At 43.4% G+C, this 24,148-nt stretch overlaps 2 protein-coding genes across 7 annotated transcripts; both read left to right on the top strand.

Annotated features, from left to right (window-relative positions):
* The first annotated feature begins 839 nt into the window (after window positions 1–839).
* Window positions 840–4,161, top strand: DNAJC28 (DnaJ heat shock protein family (Hsp40) member C28). Of its 4 annotated transcripts, none has more exons than XM_076353272.1 (3): window positions 841–904; window positions 2,074–2,166; window positions 2,771–4,161. In XM_076353272.1, exon 3 carries the CDS (start codon window positions 2,824–2,826, stop codon window positions 3,940–3,942), a length of 1,119 nt encoding a protein of 372 aa, XP_076209387.1. In that variant the 5' UTR covers window positions 841–904; window positions 2,074–2,166; window positions 2,771–2,823; the 3' UTR covers window positions 3,943–4,161. The 4 variants fall into 4 exon arrangements, with proteins under 4 accessions (XP_076209360.1, XP_076209387.1, XP_076209379.1 ...); XM_076353264.1 differs by lacking the exon at window positions 841–904 and adding an exon at window positions 1,305–1,720; XM_076353245.1 differs by lacking the exon at window positions 2,074–2,166 and having other exon boundaries at window positions 840–904.
* Window positions 843–23,623, top strand: TMEM50B (transmembrane protein 50B). Of its 3 annotated transcripts, none has more exons than XM_076353309.1 (8): window positions 843–904; window positions 7,047–7,155; window positions 16,285–16,460; window positions 17,078–17,190; window positions 18,271–18,338; window positions 19,260–19,352; window positions 19,555–19,612; window positions 22,040–23,623. In XM_076353309.1, exons 3-8 carry the CDS (start codon window positions 16,362–16,364, stop codon window positions 22,083–22,085), a joined length of 477 nt encoding a protein of 158 aa, XP_076209424.1. In that variant the 5' UTR covers window positions 843–904; window positions 7,047–7,155; window positions 16,285–16,361; the 3' UTR covers window positions 22,086–23,623. The 3 variants fall into 3 exon arrangements, with proteins under 3 accessions (XP_076209424.1, XP_076209431.1, XP_076209415.1); XM_076353316.1 differs by lacking the exons at window positions 843–904; window positions 7,047–7,155 and adding an exon at window positions 9,134–9,190 and having other exon boundaries at window positions 22,040–22,133; window positions 22,235–23,623; XM_076353300.1 differs by lacking the exons at window positions 843–904; window positions 7,047–7,155 and adding an exon at window positions 9,134–9,190.
* Window positions 23,624–24,148: the final 525 nt, after the last annotated feature.

Below are 24,148 nucleotides of genomic sequence, written 5' to 3'. Positions count from 1 at the left end.
CATTCCCCGACAGCCAGACGATGCCATGCATGGAGGCCGTAGGAAAACCCACCAGGCATTACCTGCCCTGCCGCCGCAAGGCAGCGGAGGCCGGGAGCTCTGGGTCACAGCGGGCCTGGCACTGCCTTTCTGGGTGAGCCCAACGAATGCCAGCACACCCTGCTGCTAGTGCAGCTGCTCAGAGGCACTCACAGCATTTTGAAAACCGTGTTATGGGCAGGGACGAGAACGCTGTGAAAGACCAAGTGTTTGTCAGGGTAAGCACTGCACACAAGCTGTTTCACAAGCCCGTTAAGAGGCAGGGGAACTTGTCATCTACTAAGGTGGAATTCACTCAGGAGAACGAAGGCTACAAAGCAGTTAAGGTCTCCGTGTATAAGTGCACATATAAAAAAAAGAATAATAGAAGTCGTGCCCCCCATACAGCCTCACCGAGAGCCGTTGCCACGCCAACCCCGGCGCCATGTTGGACGCCGCTGAGACTCCCCACCCCTGCCTCTTCCCCGCTGCAGTGCGCATGCGCCGGCCGGCCGGCCCGCCACCCGCTCACGCGCGCTGAGAACACGCCCCTCCCGCGCCTCCCGGCTCTCTCAGCCCGTCCACGTGTCGCCTAGTCACGTGGCTCCGCGCCGGCGGCGGCGGGCGGCGGCGCGCGGTTGCGGCAGGCCTCGGGCTCCCCCCGCTGGTGAGCGGCGCGGCAGGGCGCGGGGGCGGGCCGGCCTTCCCGCTCACACATGCGCCCCTTCTGCCGTTAGACGTCCTTGAGCGAAGGGTAAAAGCCGTCGCCCCTCCTCTTCCTCCTGCTCCATCGTTGGCGCTCTGCCCCTGGGCCCGCGCTTGCCGCGCCCCCTCGGGCCTGCGTCGCTGTGCGGGAGGGGGAAGGGCGGGCGGCGGCGGGGAGCAGGTGAGGCGGGGGTGCTGGGCAGCGGGGCGCTGGGCGAAAAAGTGCGCGTCGCGGGGCGGGGCGCCTCCCCCGCCCCACAAAACAGCCGTTAAGGGGAGGGTGGGATGCCGAGCGCCTGGCTCCTCGCGTGCCGGTAACTGCTCTCCTCAGCCCCCCTGCGGCACACCGCTTCAGGGCGCTCGCCCGTTCCCGGGGCGGGAGCCCGTCCTTGTCCCCACAGCCCGCGCGGGGCGGCGGTCGGGGGGCAGCCGTTGGGGCTCTTGACGGCAGCGGGGCGCGCGCGGAGCCGTGGGGGCGGAAGGCCGTCTCGTGCGCCAGGCCCGGCGGGGGAGGGGGGCGGGGCGCGCCGTTCGGTGACGCCGCCCTCCTCCGCCTTGTCCCCCCCCCTTACCTAGCCCCGCCGGGGAGAGCTGAATTCAGTCGGCTGGGGAATAAAAATCCCGCCTCAGGCGCCGGTGCCGTGGCGTGAGTGCTATACATACAGTTTGATACAGTTTTTTAAGCACAAATATGTTAAAATCAAGTCTACAGAATTATGAGAAAGGCTGCTTCTGAGCAGTATGTTGAATTTCGAGAGACTATCCGTTGATCTTTCCATTCAGGTAGTTGTTAGTGGATTTTTGTGGCCATATGGAACTAAAGTACTACCTTTGCCAACCACCTGGAAGGAGAGAAATCACTAATCTGTATCATAAACAAAAAAAAAATATTAATAAGGTCCATTATAATAACCACAAGCTGATTACTTAATACCTTACCTGGATCAAAATCAACTGAAAATATTCAGGATTGAGCCAATATTTCATCCAGTCTGAGGTACATCTTTCTCATCTCTTTTCAGGCGGGTTAGTGCAGAAGGGCAGTTTGTTATATGCAGAACATATAAACACTATTTATTCCTTAAACTTAGCCTTGATTTAACTTATTTTTTGTTTGGAAAGGAAGTCAGCAAAGGATATGTTGCAGTCGCTGATGACTCTGCGAAAGCAGACTCTTTAGCACCATGTATGCGGCATTTGTCTTAGGATTTTCATTAATAAAGAGAAGTTAGCTGATGTGTAAATTGTGTGTGCAGTTTGTATGACATTTTTCTACTTTTGATTTTACGTGAAGACGTAGTTGTCATTTGCTAAAGGTGTTCCTTTTGCTGTTTCCCAAAAATCATTCAGAAGCACTGGTATTCATGACAGAACGGGATACTGTCTGCTGTTGATCTGTTCCGAGTTCCAGCTTTATAACCTTACCTGGCACAGACGAAGGAGGTTGGCCGCTAGGATGCGAGAGCCCTGTATCCTGCTGGGATACGAGAGTTAATCTAAATGAATCTATAATCTGAATGCTACTTCAGTTGTTGCTGCAAAGTACCAAAAGGGTACTGTAATGAAATCTTTTGAGAAGGTACCAGGTAGTAGATCTTGAGGCATTGATGGATGTGAATAGAAAATTCAGTTGATGGCTGAATGTAGGTGTGTAGAGGAAAAGGGAGAGATTTGTTTCAGCAGAGTTACCGCTCAACATAAAGCGTATTTCCAGTTTACATCACACTGAGTTTGCAGAAAGGCAACAAAGCTTTGGCCTTTTTGGAATTCTGCAGTGCAAAACAAACCTATGCTACTGTTGCTATACCTGGAGAAAACTATACTGTGAATTAATTTTCATTTACATTGTAATACTACTGCTTCAATAGTAACTAATAAGAAACGCAGATTTCAATGTTAGTCTGTAAAAGAAAAGAACGTTGGATACTGTTCTGAAATTTTGTAGGGATTTCTTTAAATAATACAACAAGTTAAAGATAAGACTTAAATCCTGTAAGTTCTTTTAAAAAGCATATTTAACACAGTTTTTATAAAAATGTGTTTATAGGTCATTGCTTATAATGTAGCTGCATCTGAAGAAATACAAAGTGGCTTTGTGTCATGCTGACTAACAACGTAGGGCATCATTTAATGGTACATCAAGCAATGATTCCAAGAAACCTGAAGCTGCTTCCCTACATTTGTGGGAACAGAATGTTGTCGGGTTACAAACCTAAAAGCAACGTCAAGGACTCTTACAAAATTCTTGAGCTTGAGGAAGGATGTTCCCTTGATGATATCAGAAACTCGTATCGAAGTCTTGCCAAAAAATACCATCCAGACAGCGGTTCTGCCACAGCTGATTCCGAAGCATTTATGAAAGTAGAAGCAGCGTACAGAGTCGTGCTCAGTGATGCGGCGACCAAAAAGAAAGCAAACGAGAATAATGAAGAGGAGGAAGATCAGTTCAAACCAAAAGCCCCACAGCATAGACACTACTTGAGTTTTGAAGGTGTCGGTTTTGGAACACCAAGCCAAAGAGAAAAGCAATACATGCAGTTTCGAGTAGACCGTGCTACTGAGCAAGTGTTGGAGTACCGGAAGCAGAGACTTGAAAGCCAGTGTGCTGTGACTGACCTAATGAAAGCCAAAGATGTGAAGCAGAGCAAAAAGGTGAAAATAACTCAGGCAGTTGAACGGTTGGTTGAGGACCTCATCCAGGAATCGATGGCGAAAGGAGACTTTGACAACCTCCGTGGCAAAGGAAAACCTTTGCAGAAATTTTCAGACTGTCCACATGTCGACCCTATGACTCACAACTTGAACAGGATTCTGATCGACAATGGATACCAGCCAGAGTGGATCCTGATGCAGAAAGAAATACGGGAAACTATTGAGCGCTTAAGGAGGAGTATAGTGGCATCTAGAAGTAAGCTCGGAGGGCCAATGACACCATATAGGCAAAAGCAATGGAATCGTATTTGTGAGCAGTTTATAGAAGATATCAGGAAATTAAACAAAAGAATTGACAACTTCAACTTAGTTGTTCCTATTCTGAGCAGACAAATGGTGCACTTCAGTGCAGACAAAGAAATTGTTCGAGCACAAAAGACTTATGAAGCTTTGATGGAAAACAGAGAGGCTTCTAATTCAGACACAAAGGAAAACGAAGAGGAAAATGTTAAAAGGTTTGGGTGGAAGTCTTCTCTATTTAAGTGGTTAAACCTTACATTGAAATAAGATAATATTAATTCCTCTGTCTTGTCAAGATTTTGAATGCACTTTATTAATGAAACTTGTAGCACTAGAGAAATTTCAGGTACACTGAAAATGTAAAATCCAGCTGTCCGCTGTTACACCAGTTAAAAGGAATTGGGTTGTCTGATGTGCATTTGCAGGTGCTTAATTGATTTATTTGTGAATATTGTTAAGGAACAAATAAATTCAGTTATCCTCTTGCGGCTCATTTTACTTCTGCTTAACTCAAAATTAACGCTTCACTTTAGCATAGAGTATAATCACTTTTACAGTCTGTTATCTCTTCGAAAGGTGAAACTGAGGCATAACAAAAATACGTTAAGGGCAAAGTGGAAGTAAAAGTCTTGCTGTGCCCTGTTAGTTTGACCTTTATCCTTTCTTATTTAAATGCTTACAGCTCATAAATTGTTGACAGGTTTCAGGCGGTTTTTTTAGAAGTACATTCATATCTTCAAGGTTAAAATAAATGGGAATGAAGGGAGGGTTCTGGATGTCTAAACTTGGACTGTACCTTCTGCAGAAGTCCATTTTTGGATCTGGCTTTGAACGCAGAACGAGATCTCAGAAAGCATCTGAGCAAATAAGGAAGACTGGCCAAAACGGTACCCTAGTTGCAGGGCTTTTTGGAGGTGAGAGGAGAAGGGAATGTTAATTTTCAAAAGTGATTGCACCATTTAATTATTTTAGAATATTGGCGTTGAAGAACTTTCTGTGAAATATTGCTGTACTATTAAAGTTTCTGGGCGATGTCTTGGGGGATGGGAAGATCTCCATGATGCCAAAGAGTTGTTTACCTTTAGTAACCTCTCAGCTCCCCACATGATCTGATTTTCCTGGAGGGCTTTGCCTTTGAAAAGGTGTCACTGGATATATCGATATCTGTGTGGGCCCCCTTCTCACTCATGCCTCTGTGACTCAGACTGTCGCTGTCTCCACCTGTGCAGGAGTTGTGCAGTGCCCGGCCAGTCTGTAGGAAGGTGTCCCAGAGTTCTCTGGTATGCCACGGAGGGGGAATTTCCGCTCTCGGAGTTTCAGAAATGAAAGCTAGACGACGATCACAACCATCCTTTGGCAGATGCCCCAGCATCTGGGTTAATGCGTTTGCTTTTGGGCAGATAATACCATACGTGCTTCTTTTGGTCTTTGTGCGCTTGCTCATCTAGATAAGGTCTTAACATGCAGGCAGAACGTTATTTATATTTGTTGGTAGAATTAGTTAATTGAAGTCTCATTTGTCAGAGGGTATTATATGATCTAGTAATATGATGGAATATAATTTATTTATTGGTAAACACTAGGTCTTTCGAGCCTTTGTGTTACAGCAAATAAGTGATAATGACAAGATGTTTGTCATGTTTTAGAAAATAGGGCTAACCTCAGCTTTCTTTAACATACCTTTTTGTAGGAATTAAGGTGGCAAAAGTAAAAAGAACGGCGTTATGGGCAGACTGTTGCCTGTAGGTCATGCCACTGGGATGCTTGTGCTGTGCCGTGCCGTGCCCTGGTGTTAGCTGAAAGGTTTAGATCATGGCTGTTAGTTCCTCTCTGCTGAATTCAGTTAGGAGGCAGGGGTACGCTAGCGGTGCACAGATCAGTTGGGCCAGCCGGCCATTGATGTGCTCTTCAGCGGCTCTCCAGGTTTGCAAAGATGGTAAGAAATAACGGGTGTCTTGCAGATGTAGGAGTTAAGTCCTATATAGTGGTGAAGTGGGAACAAAATGTGTGTGTGGTCTTGATCTGCCATATAAGTAGCCCCAATCTAAATGCTTAGAAAGGAAAATCAGGTTACATGGCAGTCCTCTGTTTCTGGGGACTCAGTAAGAGTTCAGATTGCTGTCCTCTCCTTTGTGATGCGGATATGATTCATTGAGATCGTGGTGTTAGACCAGGTGATACCAGAAGGCTTTGACCTCATAAGCTCCTCAGTCATTTTAGCAGCTGTGTGTATGCATATCTGTTTATTTCAATAACTTAGCTTTAAATGAAAACTGTAAATTAAACATACTTCTATGGAAGTCCCTTGACATAGTACTCTTAAAAAAGATCAGATTTTGCTTCTCATCATGACCTACAGGAATTGGATCTGAATTGCTGTTTAAACTAATCCAGCGACAGCTTTAAAAAGAGCTAATTGCAAATTGAATTCATTGCACAAGAGTAAATAGAAACCAGATTGTGATAAATCCAGCTTTGATGGAATCCACTTTGGCTCACGATGAAGATAAGTATCTGCAGTTTAAATATTTAAGCTGCCATAATGGATAAGTCAGCACACTGAGTGATTTTTATGTTCCTTTTAAAACTACTTGGTTTTAAATGGAGTATGTATGACCTGACTCTCGGCACTTTAAATCAGCCTTACGCTGTTGTCATGAAAAATTGCTGGGCACAAAAATCCACTTCTTCAACATTTACGGCAATGATGATGAAAAAAGAATTTAAATTTTTATTTTCCCCAGGTGTGTGGAGGAGTATATTTTTGCAGGGCTGGTCTATTTTTTTGTTGCTCTGAGCTCACAAAACCTTAAGAGCAGTGTTTGGTCAGTACTTCTAGAACAAGTAATACCAAGTACTGCATACGAATTAGAAAAACCCAGGAGAGAATGGCCTTCAGAAGTGATTTTTCTATCTGACACTAGACTGTTAATTTGAATTTGATAACTGTTATCTTATTACTGTCCTCAAAAGGATGAAATCATTCCTGATTCCAGATGCCAGTACACGTTGCTTATTGCCAGAACTCCCTATGTGTTGGTCTAATTATCATAGGGATTGTGGCTTGAAAGGCTCATCTAGGTGACATCTTAATGCAAAGACAAAATATTATTTATATTTATCATTAGGCTATATTAATTGAGGTATCAGTTTTTCTCAGGGTGGGGAATCTGTTTCTTGCCCGACAGTCTGATGGCTCTTTCAAGCACTATTGACAAGCTACACGATTATACAGGTTAGTGTTTTCCAATAAAAGGAAAAGACATACAGCTGTAGGCTGTCTGAAATAACGTCTCGGGCCATCCTATAAATGGAAGAGTTTCTATTTATGCTGTAAATGTTGAGGCCTGCTGAATATCTTTCTGTTTCAGAGTAATGACGGCTCTCGGGATGCACGTGGAGTTACAGAGAAGGCTGGGAGAAGGACTAAAAGTCACGAGAAGCAAGAGCAGGGCATGATGTTGGAGACAAAGGCAAGCGGTAAATCTCTATTCTTAGTGGGAGAAACTGCCACTGTGAGGGAGAAGGGGATGTGTGGTGTCTCCCCTGAAGTTGTTTCCCTACCAGCTGTGTTTCCCTGGGTGCAGCAACCGCACAGTTTACCTTCCCACAGCTGAGATCAGCTGTTAAGAAAACAGAAATGTGTGTGTGCACGCGTGGGGTGTGGGAGGGGTGATAGGAAGGGTCTGGAAAGGAGAGATGAGATTAGGGGGAAGGCAAACAGCGTGTGATGCTTCCAGATGAGGGTGAGAAGATGGTGGCACACGTATTAACAGGGGCAGAGGCTGGGGAGTAGGCACATGTGAATTACAAAGAAAAGTTGGCTGTGATCCTTTTCAATGAACAGCAAGGCAAGAGTTTTGTTACAAACTTTTTCTTCATGGTACGGTTCTGAGCATCACAAGTAAGAAACAACTGTTCCTATTGATCCTCTCTGCAGTGGATAGCCTCTTCTCTGGGCCAGGTAAAGTGAGAAAGGAGGAGCTGCTTCAAAAGAAGACAATGGCTTAGCTCCAGACCTGGTGGAATACAGTGAGCACATACAACTGAAGGAAAAAAAGGAGGGGAGCTGAGAATCGAGGGCGTGGAGTACAGCTTTTAACTTTGAGTGGGATTTCACGGGGCCACAGCTAAACTGCCTTTTAACGAGAAACTGAATATTCTCTTGCCATTCAGTTGCCTCTTTATAGGCCTTTCTCACAGTGCTCCTTTTCTTACTTAGTGCCCCATATTGCTCTGCATTGTGCTTGAGCAATATCCTTGAAAATGCCTTCCTCTTTCTTTGTTTATCCCGTTCCACTCTTAAATTTCTACTTCTCGCTTTTCAGATTGATTCACCAGAGTGTGAATTTTCAAGACTAATCACCTTCCTAACTTCAGTACTTAAATTGATTAAATTGCAGCATTTTCCCTTAGTATCTCTAAAATCTTGACCTGAAATCTTTTAGGGAACAGTCTGTATTTAACGAGAAGATGGCTCTTTCTTAAGGTACCTCCGGTGCTGGTATGACTCCCTTTCCAATGCTTTGGCAAGAAATAGGCCAGAAAGCCAGAGAAAGAGAAGTGAATCCCGTGCGTGGGAAGTATGAAGGGAATTCACTGAGAGTCAAAAATTTGGGGTCACTTGGTATGTCTCAGGCACGTTCGAAACAATGCTGCAAGCAGACATCTATTCGCATCCATTGCGCAACCGAAACGTGTAGAAACACTCTTGGCTCTCCCCGGCCGTGGCAGGTCCGGAGAGATCCCCCGGGGTGAGTAGTGCCGGGCGGGGCTCCCCGCTGGCTCGTCCCCAGCCCCTGCTCGCTTGCTGCGTTCGGGAAACGGGACTGTGAGGAGCGAGAACATGAACGTCAGCAGGCTGCTAATGAGGGTGGCGTACCGGTGGTGCAACTACTGCTCGGGCCGTGTTGAAGCTGGCTGGGAAATGCGGTGACGTCGGGAAGAAGTAATTCACGTGCTTCTTCCTGGACCGCTGAGAGGAACGCAGAATTACTTACTAATTCTGTTTATTTTTATCAAACGAGACACGGGGCTGAGGGGTAACAGCCATTTGGGGTGAGGTGCGTACGTTCCGGTACGGGAGCTGCTTGGAGAATGTTGAGGTTAGCGCGCGGTACTTCACTCGTGGGACAGCGCGAGACGACGTGGGCCATAAGCGGTTTGGGAGGTGGCTGTAGGCGTCCGATGTGGCCACCGCACCCGCAGGCTGACGGGGCTCCCTCCGCTGGCGGGGCGCGGGAGGGGGCAAGGCAAGGCGGGCGGAGGGCGGGGCCAGCCGGGCACCTCCCCGCCCAGGAAGAAAAGGGGCGGGGCTTGCGCCGCCCCCCCCCCCCCTGCAGTCGGTCGCTCCCGTCGCTGGGGTGGGCTGCCGCGTCGGCCAATCGTGGCGCCCCGTCCTCACCCAGCCCCCGGTGACGCGCAGCGCTAGCTTCCGATTGGCGGGCGGCCGCGTCGCTCGCGGGTCTCTGCCCCCCGCTCCCGGCAGGCGGAAGAGTCTCGCCCAGGACGGGGGGTACGTGCGGCCGTTGTTTTCCTGCCGCTCCGCTGGCGCCGGTGGGAGCGAGGGGCGGCGGGGCGGGGGGGGGGCCGCGCGCGCGCCGAAGCCGGGGGCGGCCGCAGCGGGGGCGGGCGTTGGCGGGAGGGAGGGTAGCGCGGGACACCCGTGTCTGGCGGCAGCGCGCGCCCGCTTGCCTCCAACGGCCCCCGCGCGCCCCAGTGCCCGGAGCCGCCTCTCTCCGCCTCTCCTCGCCAAGCCGCGAGGGACCCTCCGCAGCCTCCCCCTCCCCGCCACGGGGAGCAGCGGCTCTTCCCTCCACCTGCGCTCGGAGCCTGGGGCGGCTCCGTCGGTCCCGGCCCGGTGCCCGGGGCTCCCACGCACCCTTCGGTGCTGGTCTGGGGCAGCGCGAAGGGGCTCGGGGCGGGGGGGTGTCCGGCCGCGCTTCCCTGCCCCTCACGCCGGAGCCGTGACCTTTTGCCGTAGCGCGGCCTCAGCCGCAGGAAGCCGCGGGCCTGTCTGCGGGAGCCGGCGTGGCCTGGAGGGGCGGCAGGGCCCGTCCCTCCCCGCTGCAGGGCCACAGTCAGGTCTTTCTCAGATTGCCGTTACCCGCACCTGGGAAAGGAAGCGGTGGTCTGAGCAGAAAGTTTGAGGTCCGTAGATGAAATTTTAAAAAAGTAACTTATTTTTTCTAAGTAATGCTGCCCTCAGCGTAACGATTGCTGTCAGGACTTTGCAGCTTTGGGATTCTGCCTCATATTGCCCTGTCATGGCTTAGCCCATTAAAGAAATATTGATGCACATAGTATACTCTTATGAGCAAAAATAGGCCTGCGGATTATTGCAGAATTGATCTTTTTTTCAGCCTCTCTCAAGTCTTCGAACTTTAATAGCGCTCTTAAAGAATACTTGCTGTAGACAGCAGTCACAGTGCTCTAGGGCTGAGCGTCACACAGATTCGTGTGAGGTGATTACCTGTTTAATAATTTTGCCACAGCCTTATTTTTGTATATGTTCATTTAAAAGTTCCTTTCTTTCCTCCTTCCGTCTTTCTGTAATGCTTAAAAACTGGACAATATAGCATAGTGCTATGGTATATGGGAAACTGAAAGTGAAACTGCATGTAATTACTGAAATGGGTGAGTGGTCTAAAGATCCCCCTTTAAAAAACTACAGTGGACTTAATAGAAACGTTCACATAAGCTCCTTACAGTGACCATGCCAAATACCTTTTCATAGTATATGCATATGGGGAATATATGCATATATATGCAATATATATGTATATATATATATATATTGCATATATATGCAATATATGCATATGCATATGGGGAAAGTATGTGGCTTAAAGCATGCTCTGATTGGTTGCTTGTGGAAGATGCTGTCTTCTTTGAGGAAAATAGGGTTTTCTTCTCGACTTTAGATTTCTTCTCTTCCTCCCGTCTATCTTTTACTTTCTTCTTTGGAAATAGGAGGTTCCGTTCTTTGCTAACCTGAGGGTATTCCAGGGCCCTTGCACAGCTTAAGACAGTTTTCTTTTTGCGGACTTTTTGTATTTTCTTGCAACTGCTTTTAATATTTTGTTCAAGTGAAACCAATTCATTTTGGGAGAGAGAAACTGATTTTCAGAGGAAAATTTTGAGCTCTGATTCTTCTGTTTTTATTTCACTTCATTGGTCTGAAAAAGGTACTAGTTGTTTTAACCTGAGTGCTAGCGTCTACCAAGTATTATTTTTACAGTGAGTGTAACTGTCCTTGTTAGTTCTTCAGTCACCAGTTTGCTGTTGAAAGTGTTCTTGTGTTTCTGTTTACTGGTCATGAGTGAGAAATGTTTCCTGAGAACAGTGGGAGAACCTGTCTGCCCTTGGACAAAGGGGAGGAGACAGATTGTAGGAAGGACATTGAAGGACAGCTAACGCAAGGGGTTTTACCTGTTTCCTTGCTGTGAAGTACGTGGATGTAAAAGTTTAAACCGGGAGAGTGAGTTTTGTACCTTTATTCAGGTAAGAAAGTCCAGCTGAAAGCATCTGTCTTCATCAGTTTTCTGTCTGCGTAGTAGGATATACTTGGGCTAAAACCTATCTATGGGTCCATATTAACCCATTTGAGGATAAACTTTAGCCTAGCTTTTGTGGTCTTGGTGGAGACTCAGCTTCACAATGTCACTGGTCTTTCACAGTTGAAATATAGATTATTATTTTCTTCCTTTTTTGCTAGGGGTGTTGAGAACTACATACATATGGAACATTATCATAGAATCACCGAATGGTTTGGGTTGGAAGGGACCTTCAAAGATCATCCAGTCCAACCACCGCAGCCATGGGCAGGGACATATTCCACTGGATCAGGTTGCTCAAAGCCCTGTCCAACCTGACCTTGAACACTTCCAATGATGGGGCACCCACATCTTCTCTGGGCAACCTGTGCCAGTGTCTCACCACCCTCATCGTAAAGAATTTCTTCCTTATGTCCAATCTAAACCTTCTCTCTTTCAGTTTAAAACCGTTACCCCTTGTTCTGTCGCTACGGGTCCTGGTAAAAAGTCTCTCTCCATCTTTCTTACAAGCCTCTTTTATGTACTGAAGGGCTGCAATAAGGTCTCCCCGGAGCCTTGTCTTCTCCAGGCTGAACAACCCCACCTCTCTCAGCCTTTCTTCATAGGAGAGGAGTTCCAGCCTTCCCAAATGGGAGGCCCCCATCTTTGTGGCCCTCCTCTGGACCCACTCTAACAGGTCCATGTCTGTCTTGTGCTGGGGACCCCAGAGCTGGACACAGTACTCCAGCTGGAGTCTCAACGAGAGCGGAGCAGAGCAGCAGAATCATCTCTCTCGACCTGCTTGTTATGCAGCCCAGGATGCAATTGGCTTTCTGGACTGCAAGTACACGTTGCCAGCTCGCGTCTTTTTTTTTCCACGGGGCTGCTCTCATTCCATTTGTCCCCAAGTCTGTATTGATACTGAGGATTGTCCCAACCCAGGGGCAGGACCTTGTACTTGGCCTTGTTGAACTTCATGAAGTTTGCATGGGCCCACTCCTCAAGCTTGTCAAGGTCCCTCTGGATGGCGTCCCCTCCCTCTAGAGTATCAGTGTATTCCTTCCCTCTAGCATATTAAACCCAGTATTGCATAATAAAGCTAGGTGTTTATTTAACAACTTGTGAGAGTGTGGCCAACCTGTTGCATTTGGGTTGGCTCTGTACTGTCTGTCCTTCCAGTAAGTCTGATCGGCACTATGCTTACCTTTTAAATGAGAGTGCGGGAAAGTACTTGGTTGGACTTCAGGCTGGATGAATTGTTCTGGCATCCTGCAGTCTGCTTCCTGCCGTCCTTTTTTATGGAAACCCCACAGGCCTTATTTGTCATGCCCTCTACACGTGGGTGCCCTCAATCGGGCGTGCATTTGATCAGAGATGGCATTGTCCTCTCACAAAAGAGAGGAATATCCACACGTTGGTCACAGAACGTAGGCGCATTCAGTAATGCTGGAAGAAATGGTGCATCACTGCTTTTTAGTCATGTATCTGTGAAGTCTGTACACATATGGAGCTATGTCAGTGAGGAGAGAAATGTTTAATTATTTTTACGTTAAGTGGGGCTTTCTTGAAATACCTCTATGAAAGACTCCTTTGCAGAATTCTGAATGGCATCAGTTAATGTTTAGATCATGTTAGAAAAAGGGCAGCCTCATTAGTACCTCTGTTTCCTTTTACTGCCGATCGTATCCTTGCATGCCTGCTCTAGCACTAAGCTTTCTTTGTGAAATCAAAGCTAGTTTCTGGCATTAGACACTTGTAGAAATAATTCTAGACTTCTTGTCTGTGTTCTGTTGCAAATTCTCTGCACCTTGTTTCTCCGTGTTTGTCATCTTATTCCAGTGAAACAGGAGAATTGTGTTGTCAGTTACTAGTCTTTGCTGTAGAAAGACTGCCAGCAGGTAGTGTTTATCTCCCCTATTCACATTATATAGGGTGCTTCTCTCCTGAGCACAGAGATGAGGTTAAAGCAAAATGCAGGTTTGTGAGCCAGTATTAAGCACCAAAAATACAATTTCTGATAAAATAATGTGCTTTGGCAGTAGGTTGCTCTGTATCTTAGAAGGTATTAAAAAAAAAAAAAAAAAATCAACTTTTTCTAGTCTCCCTAGCTTCGCTCGTTTGTCACCAATGCAGTTGTGAAAATTCCATTTGATATCCAATACAATTAAGTATTAAGAGAGATTTTGTCTCAGATTTTTGAAGTGAGCACGATGCTTCTGGTTTGTCACCTAATGTTTAAAAAACAATAATTAAGAGGGTTTTGTGCAATGTATGGTATCCATACCATTTATCATTACTGACTTTGCAAAGTTGAAAGGGTTTTACTAGGATAGATGCTAGTCAGTTTTGGGATTGGAAGTTGGCTTAATTATATTAGCTGGCAAAACAAACTATATAATCCTTTTAAATCATAGAAGAGAGTGGATTTTTTTCACTTCAGTTCAGCCTTTTGAACTAGAGCATTTTTGTAGGAGTAAGAAGATTTCTTTCATGAAGTCATCCAAGAATTTAACAGGCTATTTCTTAAGTAACACAGACTCGCAGAATGGCTGGGGTTGGAAGGCACTTCTGGAGGGCATCTGGTCCACCTCCCCTGCTCAAGCCGGGCCACCCAGAGCCGGTTGCCCGGGACCGTGTCCAGACGGCTTTTGAGTATCTCCAGGGATGGAGACTCCACAGCCTCTCTGGGCAACCCGTGCCAGTGCTCGGCCACCCTCACAGTGAAAAAGTGTTTCCTGACGTTCAGAGGGAACCTCCTGTGTTTCAGTTTGTGCCCATTGCCTCTGGTCCTGCCACTGGGCACCACTGGAAAGAGCCTGGCTCCGTCCTCTTTGCACCCTCCCTTCGGGTATTTATATACACTGATGAGATCCCCCCGAGCCTTCTCTTCTCCAGGCTGAACAGTCCCAGCTTTTCCTCACAGGAGAGGTGCTCCAGTCCCTTCATCATCTTCGTGGCCCTTCGCTGGGCTCTCTGCAGTGTGTCCATGCCTCTCTTGTACTGGGGAGCCCAGAACTGGACACAGTGTTCCAGGTGTGGCCTCACCAGCGCTGAGCAGAGGGGAAGGATCACCTCCCTTGACCTGTTGGCAATACTTTGCCTAATGCAGCCCAGGATACTGGTAGCTTTCTCTGTGGCAAGGGCACATTGCTGGCTCATGTTCAACCTGTTGTCCACCAGGACCCCCAGGCCCTTTTCTGCCAAGCTGCTTTCCAGCTGGGCGGCCCCCAGCACATGCTGGCGCATGGGGCTGTTCCTCCCCAGGTGCAAGACTGGGCACTGCCCCTTGTTGAACTTCATGAGGTTCCTGTTCAGCCCATTTCTCCAGCCTGCCGAGGTACCTCTGGATGGCATCCAAGTAGAGGGTAAAAAATAATTTCTGATGTTGTTGACATATCTGAAATAATTTTTTCCAGTGGCTTTTCTTGACCTGCTTTGTGAATTGCAGTAGATCTTTACATTATGTTTGAAGGAGGTGATTTTAGTTAGGTGCGTTAATACTATTTAAATAGTCCATTATGGGAAAAAAATTCCAAAGGAGAATACAGCTTTGAAGAAATACAGCTTCGGTCATTCTGAAAATGACTGAAAGTGTATTTACAGGCAAGATAATGACTTTGGCAGATTTGACATAACCGCCATTGTGTTCAGTGGGGAGAAGAAATAGCGCAGCATGTTTGTCTATTTACTGGCCAGCCGCATCGCAGGGCGAGAGCCGTGTAGTCTGTAGTGGCAACAGCAATGGGAACCGCGAGCTGCGTTCCGGTGTGGGTGGGCAAGGAGCTGGGAAGGCAAGGGAGGGATTACTGCAGGATGAGGAAGAGGCACATTCAGGGTTTGAAGAGGAACAAATAAAGTACAGATGGAGCCATTTTAAGAGTGGAAGAGAAGGAAGGGCTGTAGGAGCAGTCGCAAATCTGTAATGGCAATTTCGTATGAAAGTTGTAGAAAGAATAGGGATCTGAAAATTGCTAGGTAAAAGTGTAATCTAGGAAAATAACTATATGGTAGAGCCCAGATATACAAAAGTAAAATAATTTTGGAATTGAGTGATGATTTTAATGCTTTAAGGTAGCATCATAACTATGGACTTCTGGAACTAGATTCAGGAGGACAAATTTTTTTATCTTATTCATAGGAGGTGGCCTGTGTGTGTAGTGTAGGCAAACTCGTGTTTATTTGTTTATTTTTATTTTACTTCTTAGTGTAGGGTTTTAATTACCGTTATTAACCAGAAAAATGTTCTACATGAGTCTTTCCTGTAATATAATCGTAAGGGGTGTTTGTCCGTTGTTAGCCTTTAACAAGTATCTGGAAATTACTTATGGCAGATTGGGAAAATACAGAAGTTGACAATAGTAAAACAAAATAGAATGGCATTAAGAGTGGCTGTGAGTCACTGTTCAATAGAAGAACTAAATATCTTAACTTCTGACACTCCAACTATATATGCTAATAGTCTTACAGTGTGAGAGTAGAAGTAGTGTAGTGCAGAATCTTTTACAGCTGCCGTCTCACCAAATTGTTGGAGAACTGTGTTTTTTCAGTAGTCACTTTGTAACACCAAGTTCTGGTCTGTGTATAGAGCCCTGTTGTATGTATCTTACTTTTTTTAACTGCTAATGCCAGAGAGAGGATTATGTTTTGAAGATGAAACTTAGATTGAAGTATTTGCTTTTTCGCTCCTGCTTTTTTGCTTGCTTTTATTTTTGTGTTTCGTACATTTGAACAAACAGTACATTCTATTTAATTTCTTTCCTGTTTCAGATACGATAATTTTTATGTAATGCATAAGTTTTTGGGTCGTGTGATGATTTTATTTTGTAATTCTGTTTGTAAGGTAGATTCTTTTTTTGGATATAGCTCAATGTAGAATCCATGGAGTATTGGATTTAATAATTATGGTTATTGGTTAAAATATTGGTTAAAAAAAACCCCAACCAAACAAAAAAACAACACAAAAAAACCCCAAACCAACCAAAACAAAACACATTGTAAAGTTTGCTTGTGACAGTTGTCAAACATCTCAAGACTTTACTGTTTTGTATTAAATGCATCTTTGGCTGTGTTTCAGGTATTTAGGATACAGTTGTTAATGGAAGAATTCATGTATAAGTACAAAATAAGAAGGGCAATCTAATCTTTGAGGAAATGGCAGGATTTCTAGACAACTTTCGGTGGCCAGAATGTGAGTGTATTGACTGGAGTGAAAGAAGAAACGCCATCGCTTCAATAGTTGCAGGCGTATTGGTAAGTTTTGAGAGGATGTAAATCGTAACTGTGCTGACAAATTTGGAAGTATGACGAAGTTACATTTTTGTTTCATATATTGTGAAGGTTCACTCTGTAACTGTGCCTTAATCCAGTATATTTCTTTAACTTTTTTTTTTAAGTGTAATTGTTAGGCAGCTTTTTTACAGGTCGCATAACTTCGCATTTTATCTGATAATGGTGTACCGGTTCTGCTATCTCTTCTTTAAAAAAGATTGAAATTCTTAGTGGATTTTTGGCATAATTAGGTATGTTAGAACACCTATGTTATACATAGTTTGTATCTCGTATGTGTTTAGAATCTGGATTCTTGTTCTTAAAGCTGTACAGGGAATTTAGCCATACACTGATATTTAATTTGAATAGAAAATGTGACGGATTCCCAAATGCTTCTCCAACAACATCAGTGTTAAGGTTTATGCAGAACTTGCATATCAAACAGGTTTAGAGTCCAACTTAAAGCTAATAACTTTCCAGAATAGTTTATACTTGTTAAAAGACAATTAAACCAATGGTGTGCATGAACATTTGCCATGTTTTGTCTGCCTGTCTCTGTACCCTTCCAGCCTCATCATACTGGTCTGTTTTATTTCTAGTTTTTCACAGGTTGGTGGATAATGATAGATGCTGCAGTAGTTTACCCTAAGCCAGAACAAATGAACCACGCGTTCCATACCTGTGGGGTGTTTTCAACACTAGCTTTTTTCATGTAAGTGTATATAAAGGCAGTTATTGTAAAATAAACATGAGCTGTTAAACACAGTTTTTACTAGACAATATGGTATATGATGAAACTTTGAATCGCTTAGTTATAAATTACTTACGAGAAATCTTGTACCTTTTTGCATGGCAGTGTAAAGGCCTTTTTTGTTTTACCTGTTTCTGATCGTAGTCTGCTTATTCATTGTTCTGTCTACCCCCCCCATCTGTTTAGGGTAAATTGCTTTTCCTATGCGCTTTGGCTGAATGTAAGAAAGCAGACCTTCCTTTATGCAAGTGGCTTTCTGTAATAAGTGTTTAGATTCCTAGATCAAAATTCATGTAATGCTGCCCAGTTGCTTATCGCAATGTAAAACATTTGACTGCATTTTCCCCTGTTTTTAAATAATTTTTACAGCTGTCTCTGGCCCAAAACTTCCTCAAATGGGAGAGGTAGTAGTATTATAGCTATTGCTATAAAGATGTAAATGTGGCAAGCTTGAAGGAGAAGTAATAGCTTTTATTGAATTGTACAATATTGGCAAGAAAAAAGGATGCATTTGGATATGCAAGACCTTCTTAACACTTGGTATCTGAAAGTTTCTGGATTTTTTTTTTCCTCAGCCATGTAACTCATTTTAAGAAAACGTATTGTCCCTCCTTACAGGGTGTCTCTCACTGGAATACTTACGGTATTCATTGTGAAGGAAAGGCATCAAAAAGCAACTTGTATCATAATCATGAGAGTACTGTGTTACTGGCTGTTATTCCTGTGAAGTGGCTTTAGATGTTTTAAAAACTTAAACAGCCAGAAAGTGACCAGGAACGTTTCAATCACTAAAAAGGGCAATTCTGTCATCTCACAGGTCTGTTAATGTAAAAATTTAAGTAAAACTTATGAACAAATATGGGGTTTGCTTGAAATCCAGTTGGAATCCTTCCATTAAGGGACATGTAATAATATGTGACTATACAGAATGCCAAGTAATTTTCCCAGAATTTTTCGCATCTTAAAAAAAGCTAGCTTTTTACTTACAACTTTAAATTGATTTTCTAATAATCTGAAGCATATACACTTTTTTGTTCTTAGGATAAATGCTGTATCAAATGCACAGGTGAGAGGAGACAGCTACAGTGACGGATGTTTAGGAAGAACAGGTAAATTAACTCTAAAAATCATGCTGAGTTGAAAGACTGATTATTTAGGTGTTGGGTTCTTTTCTAAGTGGTGGTTAAACCTCTGCAAATCCTATATACCTGCTGGGAGAAATGAATTTCTACCTTGTGGTAGGCTATGGAGCAGACATTCCTTAAGAATGTCCTATTTTAGAATGTATCACAAATACTCCGTTTCCTCTATATGTCACTTACTGTGTGGTGTCTGTGGACCTGCTGTCCTTTCTCCGCTTTCATTCGTAATTCCCTTACTATTTCCCATGTGGATCCCAGCATCTGTTTTCACATGATTTGTAGAATGCCTTACCGGAAATCTGGTAGGATTTACTGATTTTTTTGAACCAGTGTACCATGCTTTTTTGTGTATCATTCATAAATCAGCTTGAGAGAATCTTTTCATAGAAATATTTTTCCTTTCCCATGAGCAAGCAGGTTGATTATTTTCAATGGTGTCATCTTGCTTTTTCAGCAGGTAATGTCTAGCTATGGTAGATGTTGTCTATCTGAAAATATCTTTCTGAAGTAAACGTGGGACAGGTTTGTTTTATGTACCCTCTTGGAATTCCATCTCTACCTCAGAAACACTATATCTTTGGCAGAGTACCTCATCGTTAGTCCACTCCAAGTTGTGTTAAGTGATGTTATAGGCATTCCCGACAGCTGAGGGGAAATTTCTGGTAGTTGTGTCTGCTCACTAAAATAAGGGGAATCCAGCTACTATGTGTATTACTAGAGAAGGCAAATTTTGGTTTATCTTGTCCTGGATATAGGGTTTAATCCTTTCCCTTTGTGCCGTCAGCAAGATAACATACTGTATCATAATAGAGTTGTATCATAATTGGATCATCGGTCGCTATGGTTAATACTCTACGTGGTTCTCAGAGGTTTTAATATTTCCTGCAGGTGCTCGTGTCTGGCTCTTCATCGGCTTTATGTTGATGTTTGGTTCGCTTATTGCTTCAATGTGGATTCTTTTTGGAGCATATGTTACACAGAGTAAGTTTATTTTCACATATAGAGAAGTACTTTTGCTATCAGCCGAAAGGCAGAAAATCCGGAAGAATGGAAGTGTGTGGTCTGTTCATGTCAGAGCCATACCATCTAGTTTTGTAGTCAGTGAATGATACTATGAATAGTGTTTTAAATACCCCTTCCAATACAAAAGAACTTAACATTTCCTTTGTTACTTACTTTGCAGACACTAATGTTTACCCTGGATTAGCAGTGTTTTTCCAAAACGCATTGATATTTTTCAGGTAAGTTATCTGGGTAAATTTCCCTCCTTCCAAAGGGGTGTCTCACTTACCTGCTTCCGTGCACATTGATACTGCTGGAAAATAAGTTCTGAAAGCTGGAGGCCGACTCCAGGCTTGACCTTCCAAAATGTGGAATTTGCTGCTCTCAATGCAGGACCCTCTGTATTTTGGTTTATTACCCACCCTGACCTTTACTTGAGGAGGGTGACAAAGGGACCTCTTGGGTCACTGAGTAAACTGACATTATACAGAGAACTGAAGTGGTATTATTCAATGCATAAATTGATCAAACTCTTTCTTAAAAAATTTTTTTTTTTTTTTTTTTTTTACTCTGCTGCTTTTTTCTACTCCCTTTGCTCCAGCGCTTAGAACCAATCTTTTACTTACCCCTTCTCAGCCCATGAGAGGCTCTTCATTCCCCTCGTGCTCCTGTTAGTCCAGCTCTTTCTGGTCTCACTGAATTTACAGCTCTAGAATGTGGATGACCAAGGATATAGACGGTATTCTGGGTGACTATTGTCAGTGTCTTTGGATAATGGCAATAATGCTTTCATCTCTGTGCTACAAATACCTTGGCATAGATCTGAACAGCACAGGGTAGGAGATCCTGTTGCCCTTTTCCTGACTATTTCATACCAATGGCTCAATTATCTCATCATTGATACACCTAGATTTGTTTCTACTGGCTGAGCTTTCAGTTATGGAGGGTGATAAATTTTTTTCTAGGAGCATAATGGTATGTTTTGAAATACTACACTTAAATCTATTTCTTTTATTTCACTTAATATCATTAAGTGTATTATATGACACTTTGAAACGATCTGTATCTGTACTAACTCTTCTTATATGTATAATGCGTTCTGCAATCCATGAATTTAATTAATTAATAAAAGACAATGAAAGCATTAAATAGTGTAAGTTCCAAGATCAGTCACTGAAAAAGTTCACATAACCTCCTCTTTTGCAAGTTCTTACCCACTCAAATTACTGTGCTAACAATTTTCCTTCTAGTACCGGATCAAATGCTTTGCAGTGAGCCAGATTGACTGGCTCCGCTGTGCTTCCCTGTTTGGAAAATCAGTTATGTTCTTGCAGAAAACAGCAGTTCCTAAATCTCTTCTGTAGTCTTGCACATGATTGAAATGCGATACTGATGAAGGCAGACTTTTGAGAATAGTTTCATCATGCCTGAAATCTTTAGTCTTATTTCAGTAGTTTGATGAACTTATTTCTGAAGCTGCTTTTCGTTTCTGAAAGTGTCTTTCCTTAGTTTCTATTGTACTCTGTATGTAGATATATTTTAAGTTTATTTGTTTTCTTTTGTCTTCTAAAATTTGTTTTCTAGGCATGAACTATGAGACAAATTATCAACCTTTTTATTTAAAAAAAAAAAAGTCTGTTTTTTATCCCACCATGCACTTTAGGCAGTAGCATCTGATAAGTCCATCCATTGCCCTAGACTCCTTTCCTTAGGCCAGACCTGGGTCAATCGGCGATGCCCTTCTCAGTGTCCTTATCCAAAACTTTTGTTTTGATTGAATCAGATTCTCTTCCATCAGTGTTGTTCCACGATGTCTGTATTCCCTGAACCATGTGTCTCCTTCAGGACTTGCACTTCAGCCCTGGTTGTTACTCTACTGGTTTTTTACTTAGTTTAACGTGCTGTATTAGTAGTTCTCTTCTCTTCTCTAGTTAATTGCCCAGGCGTCTAGTTTGTTTTGCTTATCATTGCTTATTATTGTTGTTCTCAGTGTCAGTATTTCTCATTTCCCTCCCTCTTCATTCTTTCATGATTTAGTATGACTGTGCCCTTCTTTACCACCTGTTTGTTGGCTATAAGAAAAAAAAAAATATTTAACGTATAAGGAACAATAAGGAAATCATGCTGGGTTTTGTTCCCTCAACATTTTTTTTTTATTTGTGACAATATGTAATTGCATCCAACCTTATAAAGGGAATTTTGGAAATAAAATTGTAATTTGGATTTCACTTATCTACCACAGGATCAATATTCTTTCCGATTTGCTCATAAAAATGTTAGATTCTATCCTAGCACGATGTGTTATGTTCAGCTGATCGCCAGATGCCAGGATGAGGCTTGCTGCTCTGTAACTCTGTGGATCCAGTCCTCGAATCTCTTAAATACCAGATTTTTTTCCTTCAGAAGGGCAGCTGCTTTTACCACGAGACTAGCTATGTTTTTTTATTGGAGCAGTTGCTTCAGCTGGATCTCATAGTTTTAGCGATGCATAGTAAATGAAATGTAAGTACAAAAACCAGATACTGACTTGAATAAAAGTTAAGGTTGCGGGAGGGATGTTGATTTGTGGTGTAGGTGGTATAAGATTATAAGGATACTATTAAGATTACCTTTGTCCACCTTATGTGCAGTCTGATTATTTTTTTTTTCTTCCCCCCCCCCTTTAGTACTCTGATCTACAAGTTTGGAAGAACAGAAGAGTTGTGGGGATGAGAGATCACGTATAGCATTGTCTATTCCATAGTTGCTATGTCGTACTATGTATGTAGATATATTTACATTCATTTGTTCTTGTTTTGCTTTCTAAATTGTATGAACCGAGACGAATTACAGTTTCTGTAATAAGCTCCCTCTTTTCACAGGACAGATTTGTGAATATGTACATATGACTGTATATATCTTACAAAGGGAATGTCAGGCTTGCTTTCTGAAATCTGCAGGCTTATTTCTTCAAATACGTGGGTTTCCATCAGCTCCTAAGACTTGATCTTCCAAACCTTCACCTGTGTCAGAGACTTCAGTGGAACTACTAGTGAACGAGCAGGATAAAGCCCGTACCCTGTAAAAGGGGTTGTTACTTTTATGCATAGGTGAGCTAGAGCCGATTTTGCAAGGGCTGCCTGTGTAACCTGCAGGAGTAGTCAGCGCATGGGGGTGACCCAGCTACGCCTGTATTTAACGAGGGTAAATTCTATCGTTTGCTGAGATAAGAGCTGATTTTAAGACTTTTATATAACTGTTCAGAAAAATATAAAGTACCTATTTTTTTGTAAAAGGTTATGAATTTTTAAACAAGGCCCTATATTAAGCAGGTTCTGCATGGCAAATCAAACTGGTCTTGACTTCTGATTGCTATAGCACAAAAGACATCTGGTAGCACCACAGTCCTTAGAATTAATTTCATGCTGTTCGGTGTAGTAGATACCAATTAATATTTAATGTATTTACTGATATTGGAATAAAACCCCCCTACAAACTGATGCCAGTCGTACTTAAGGAATATAAAGAATAAATGAGAGTCAGACTAGCATCTTTAAAATTATGCTAGCATAATTTTCTTCGGGGGAAGCTTTTTGCTGATAAATGAACAGTTATCCTGCTGCCTATCACCTTTTCTATTTAAAAGGCAAGCATTTCAAGCGGGGATATAGTAGATGTATTTATTGCTCACAATCTTACTTTGAAGTAATTGCCAGTTTTAGGACTGCCATTTGCCCCAGTTAAAATGTATTTACCTCCTAAATTTCATGGGCACTTTATGGGAAAGCTTCCATTATTGAAATCCAGTTTCTTCTAGCTGGAGTACACAGAAAGGGAGAACAATGATGTTTTATAGCTTTGGACTGATCTTGTACACTCATCTTGCTGTTGGTGACTTCCGTATCTTACGAGTCCTATGTGGTTTTTAAAGCACTTGAATCTACCTTGTGTCTAAAAGCTTTTGTAACTTTCCATGTATCAAGATTGCTGACCAAATGGTAGTAAACTGCAGAACGTAACTTCTGTGCATGGTTACTGTGTACTGTTAGTCATCTAATTGCTCCCTTGTGGGAATCTCTCCAGTGGACAGAATATGAAGCAAATACTGCAGCTGAAATTGTGCTACTGGCTAGACTAACTTCATCCTGATTTCACCGTCCTGCAGTGAGTTACGATATATTCACTGGTGTTAATCATAGCTTTGTACGTAAGTTGTCTGTCTGGTTGTAATTTCAGAAAACTGCAATAAACTTGATCTTATGTTCTCAAAATAGTGAACTTCACAAGGTAATTGTACAGTAGTACTCCACTTACTTACGTAATCGCTCAAGCAGTACTGACCTTTAAGCAAGTCTTACTCCAGCTAGTAAGTAAAACCAAGGTTTTTGTTTTCAGGTCTGTCAGTTTCTTGCTTAGGAGCTTGAGAATGTTTGTTGGCTCTTTTACTAAGAGAGAAACAAGTGTAGCCTGTAACTAATCCCACTTACAGTATCTTGCACCTGACACTTGAACAGCAGAAGCTACCTGCTTGACTCTGGAAGAGCCCTTGCAGCCTGCTTTTATGCATGTTCCCGCTTAAGAGCAGGGCAAGAGCTTCTTTCTGAGGTTACCTGTGTTTCCTACCAGAAGTTTGCTTTCTTGCAAGTATTTCTTGACCATCCCTTCTGGTTTTACAGAACGGGAAGGGTCATGCTGTCTATACGGCTGCTAAGAGGAGAAAAGAGACAGCTTTGACCATGTAACTTTTCCAGTACCCTAAGCTGAAAACAGGCATAGTGTAAGAACCATGCAGGCCT

This window comes from Aptenodytes patagonicus, chromosome 1 (assembly GCF_965638725.1).
Source record: "Aptenodytes patagonicus chromosome 1, bAptPat1.pri.cur, whole genome shotgun sequence".
NCBI classification, from domain to species: domain Eukaryota; kingdom Metazoa; phylum Chordata; class Aves; order Sphenisciformes; family Spheniscidae; genus Aptenodytes; species Aptenodytes patagonicus.
Note: the sequence above shows the minus strand (reverse complement) of the source record. Positions and strands in the feature narration are given on the sequence as shown.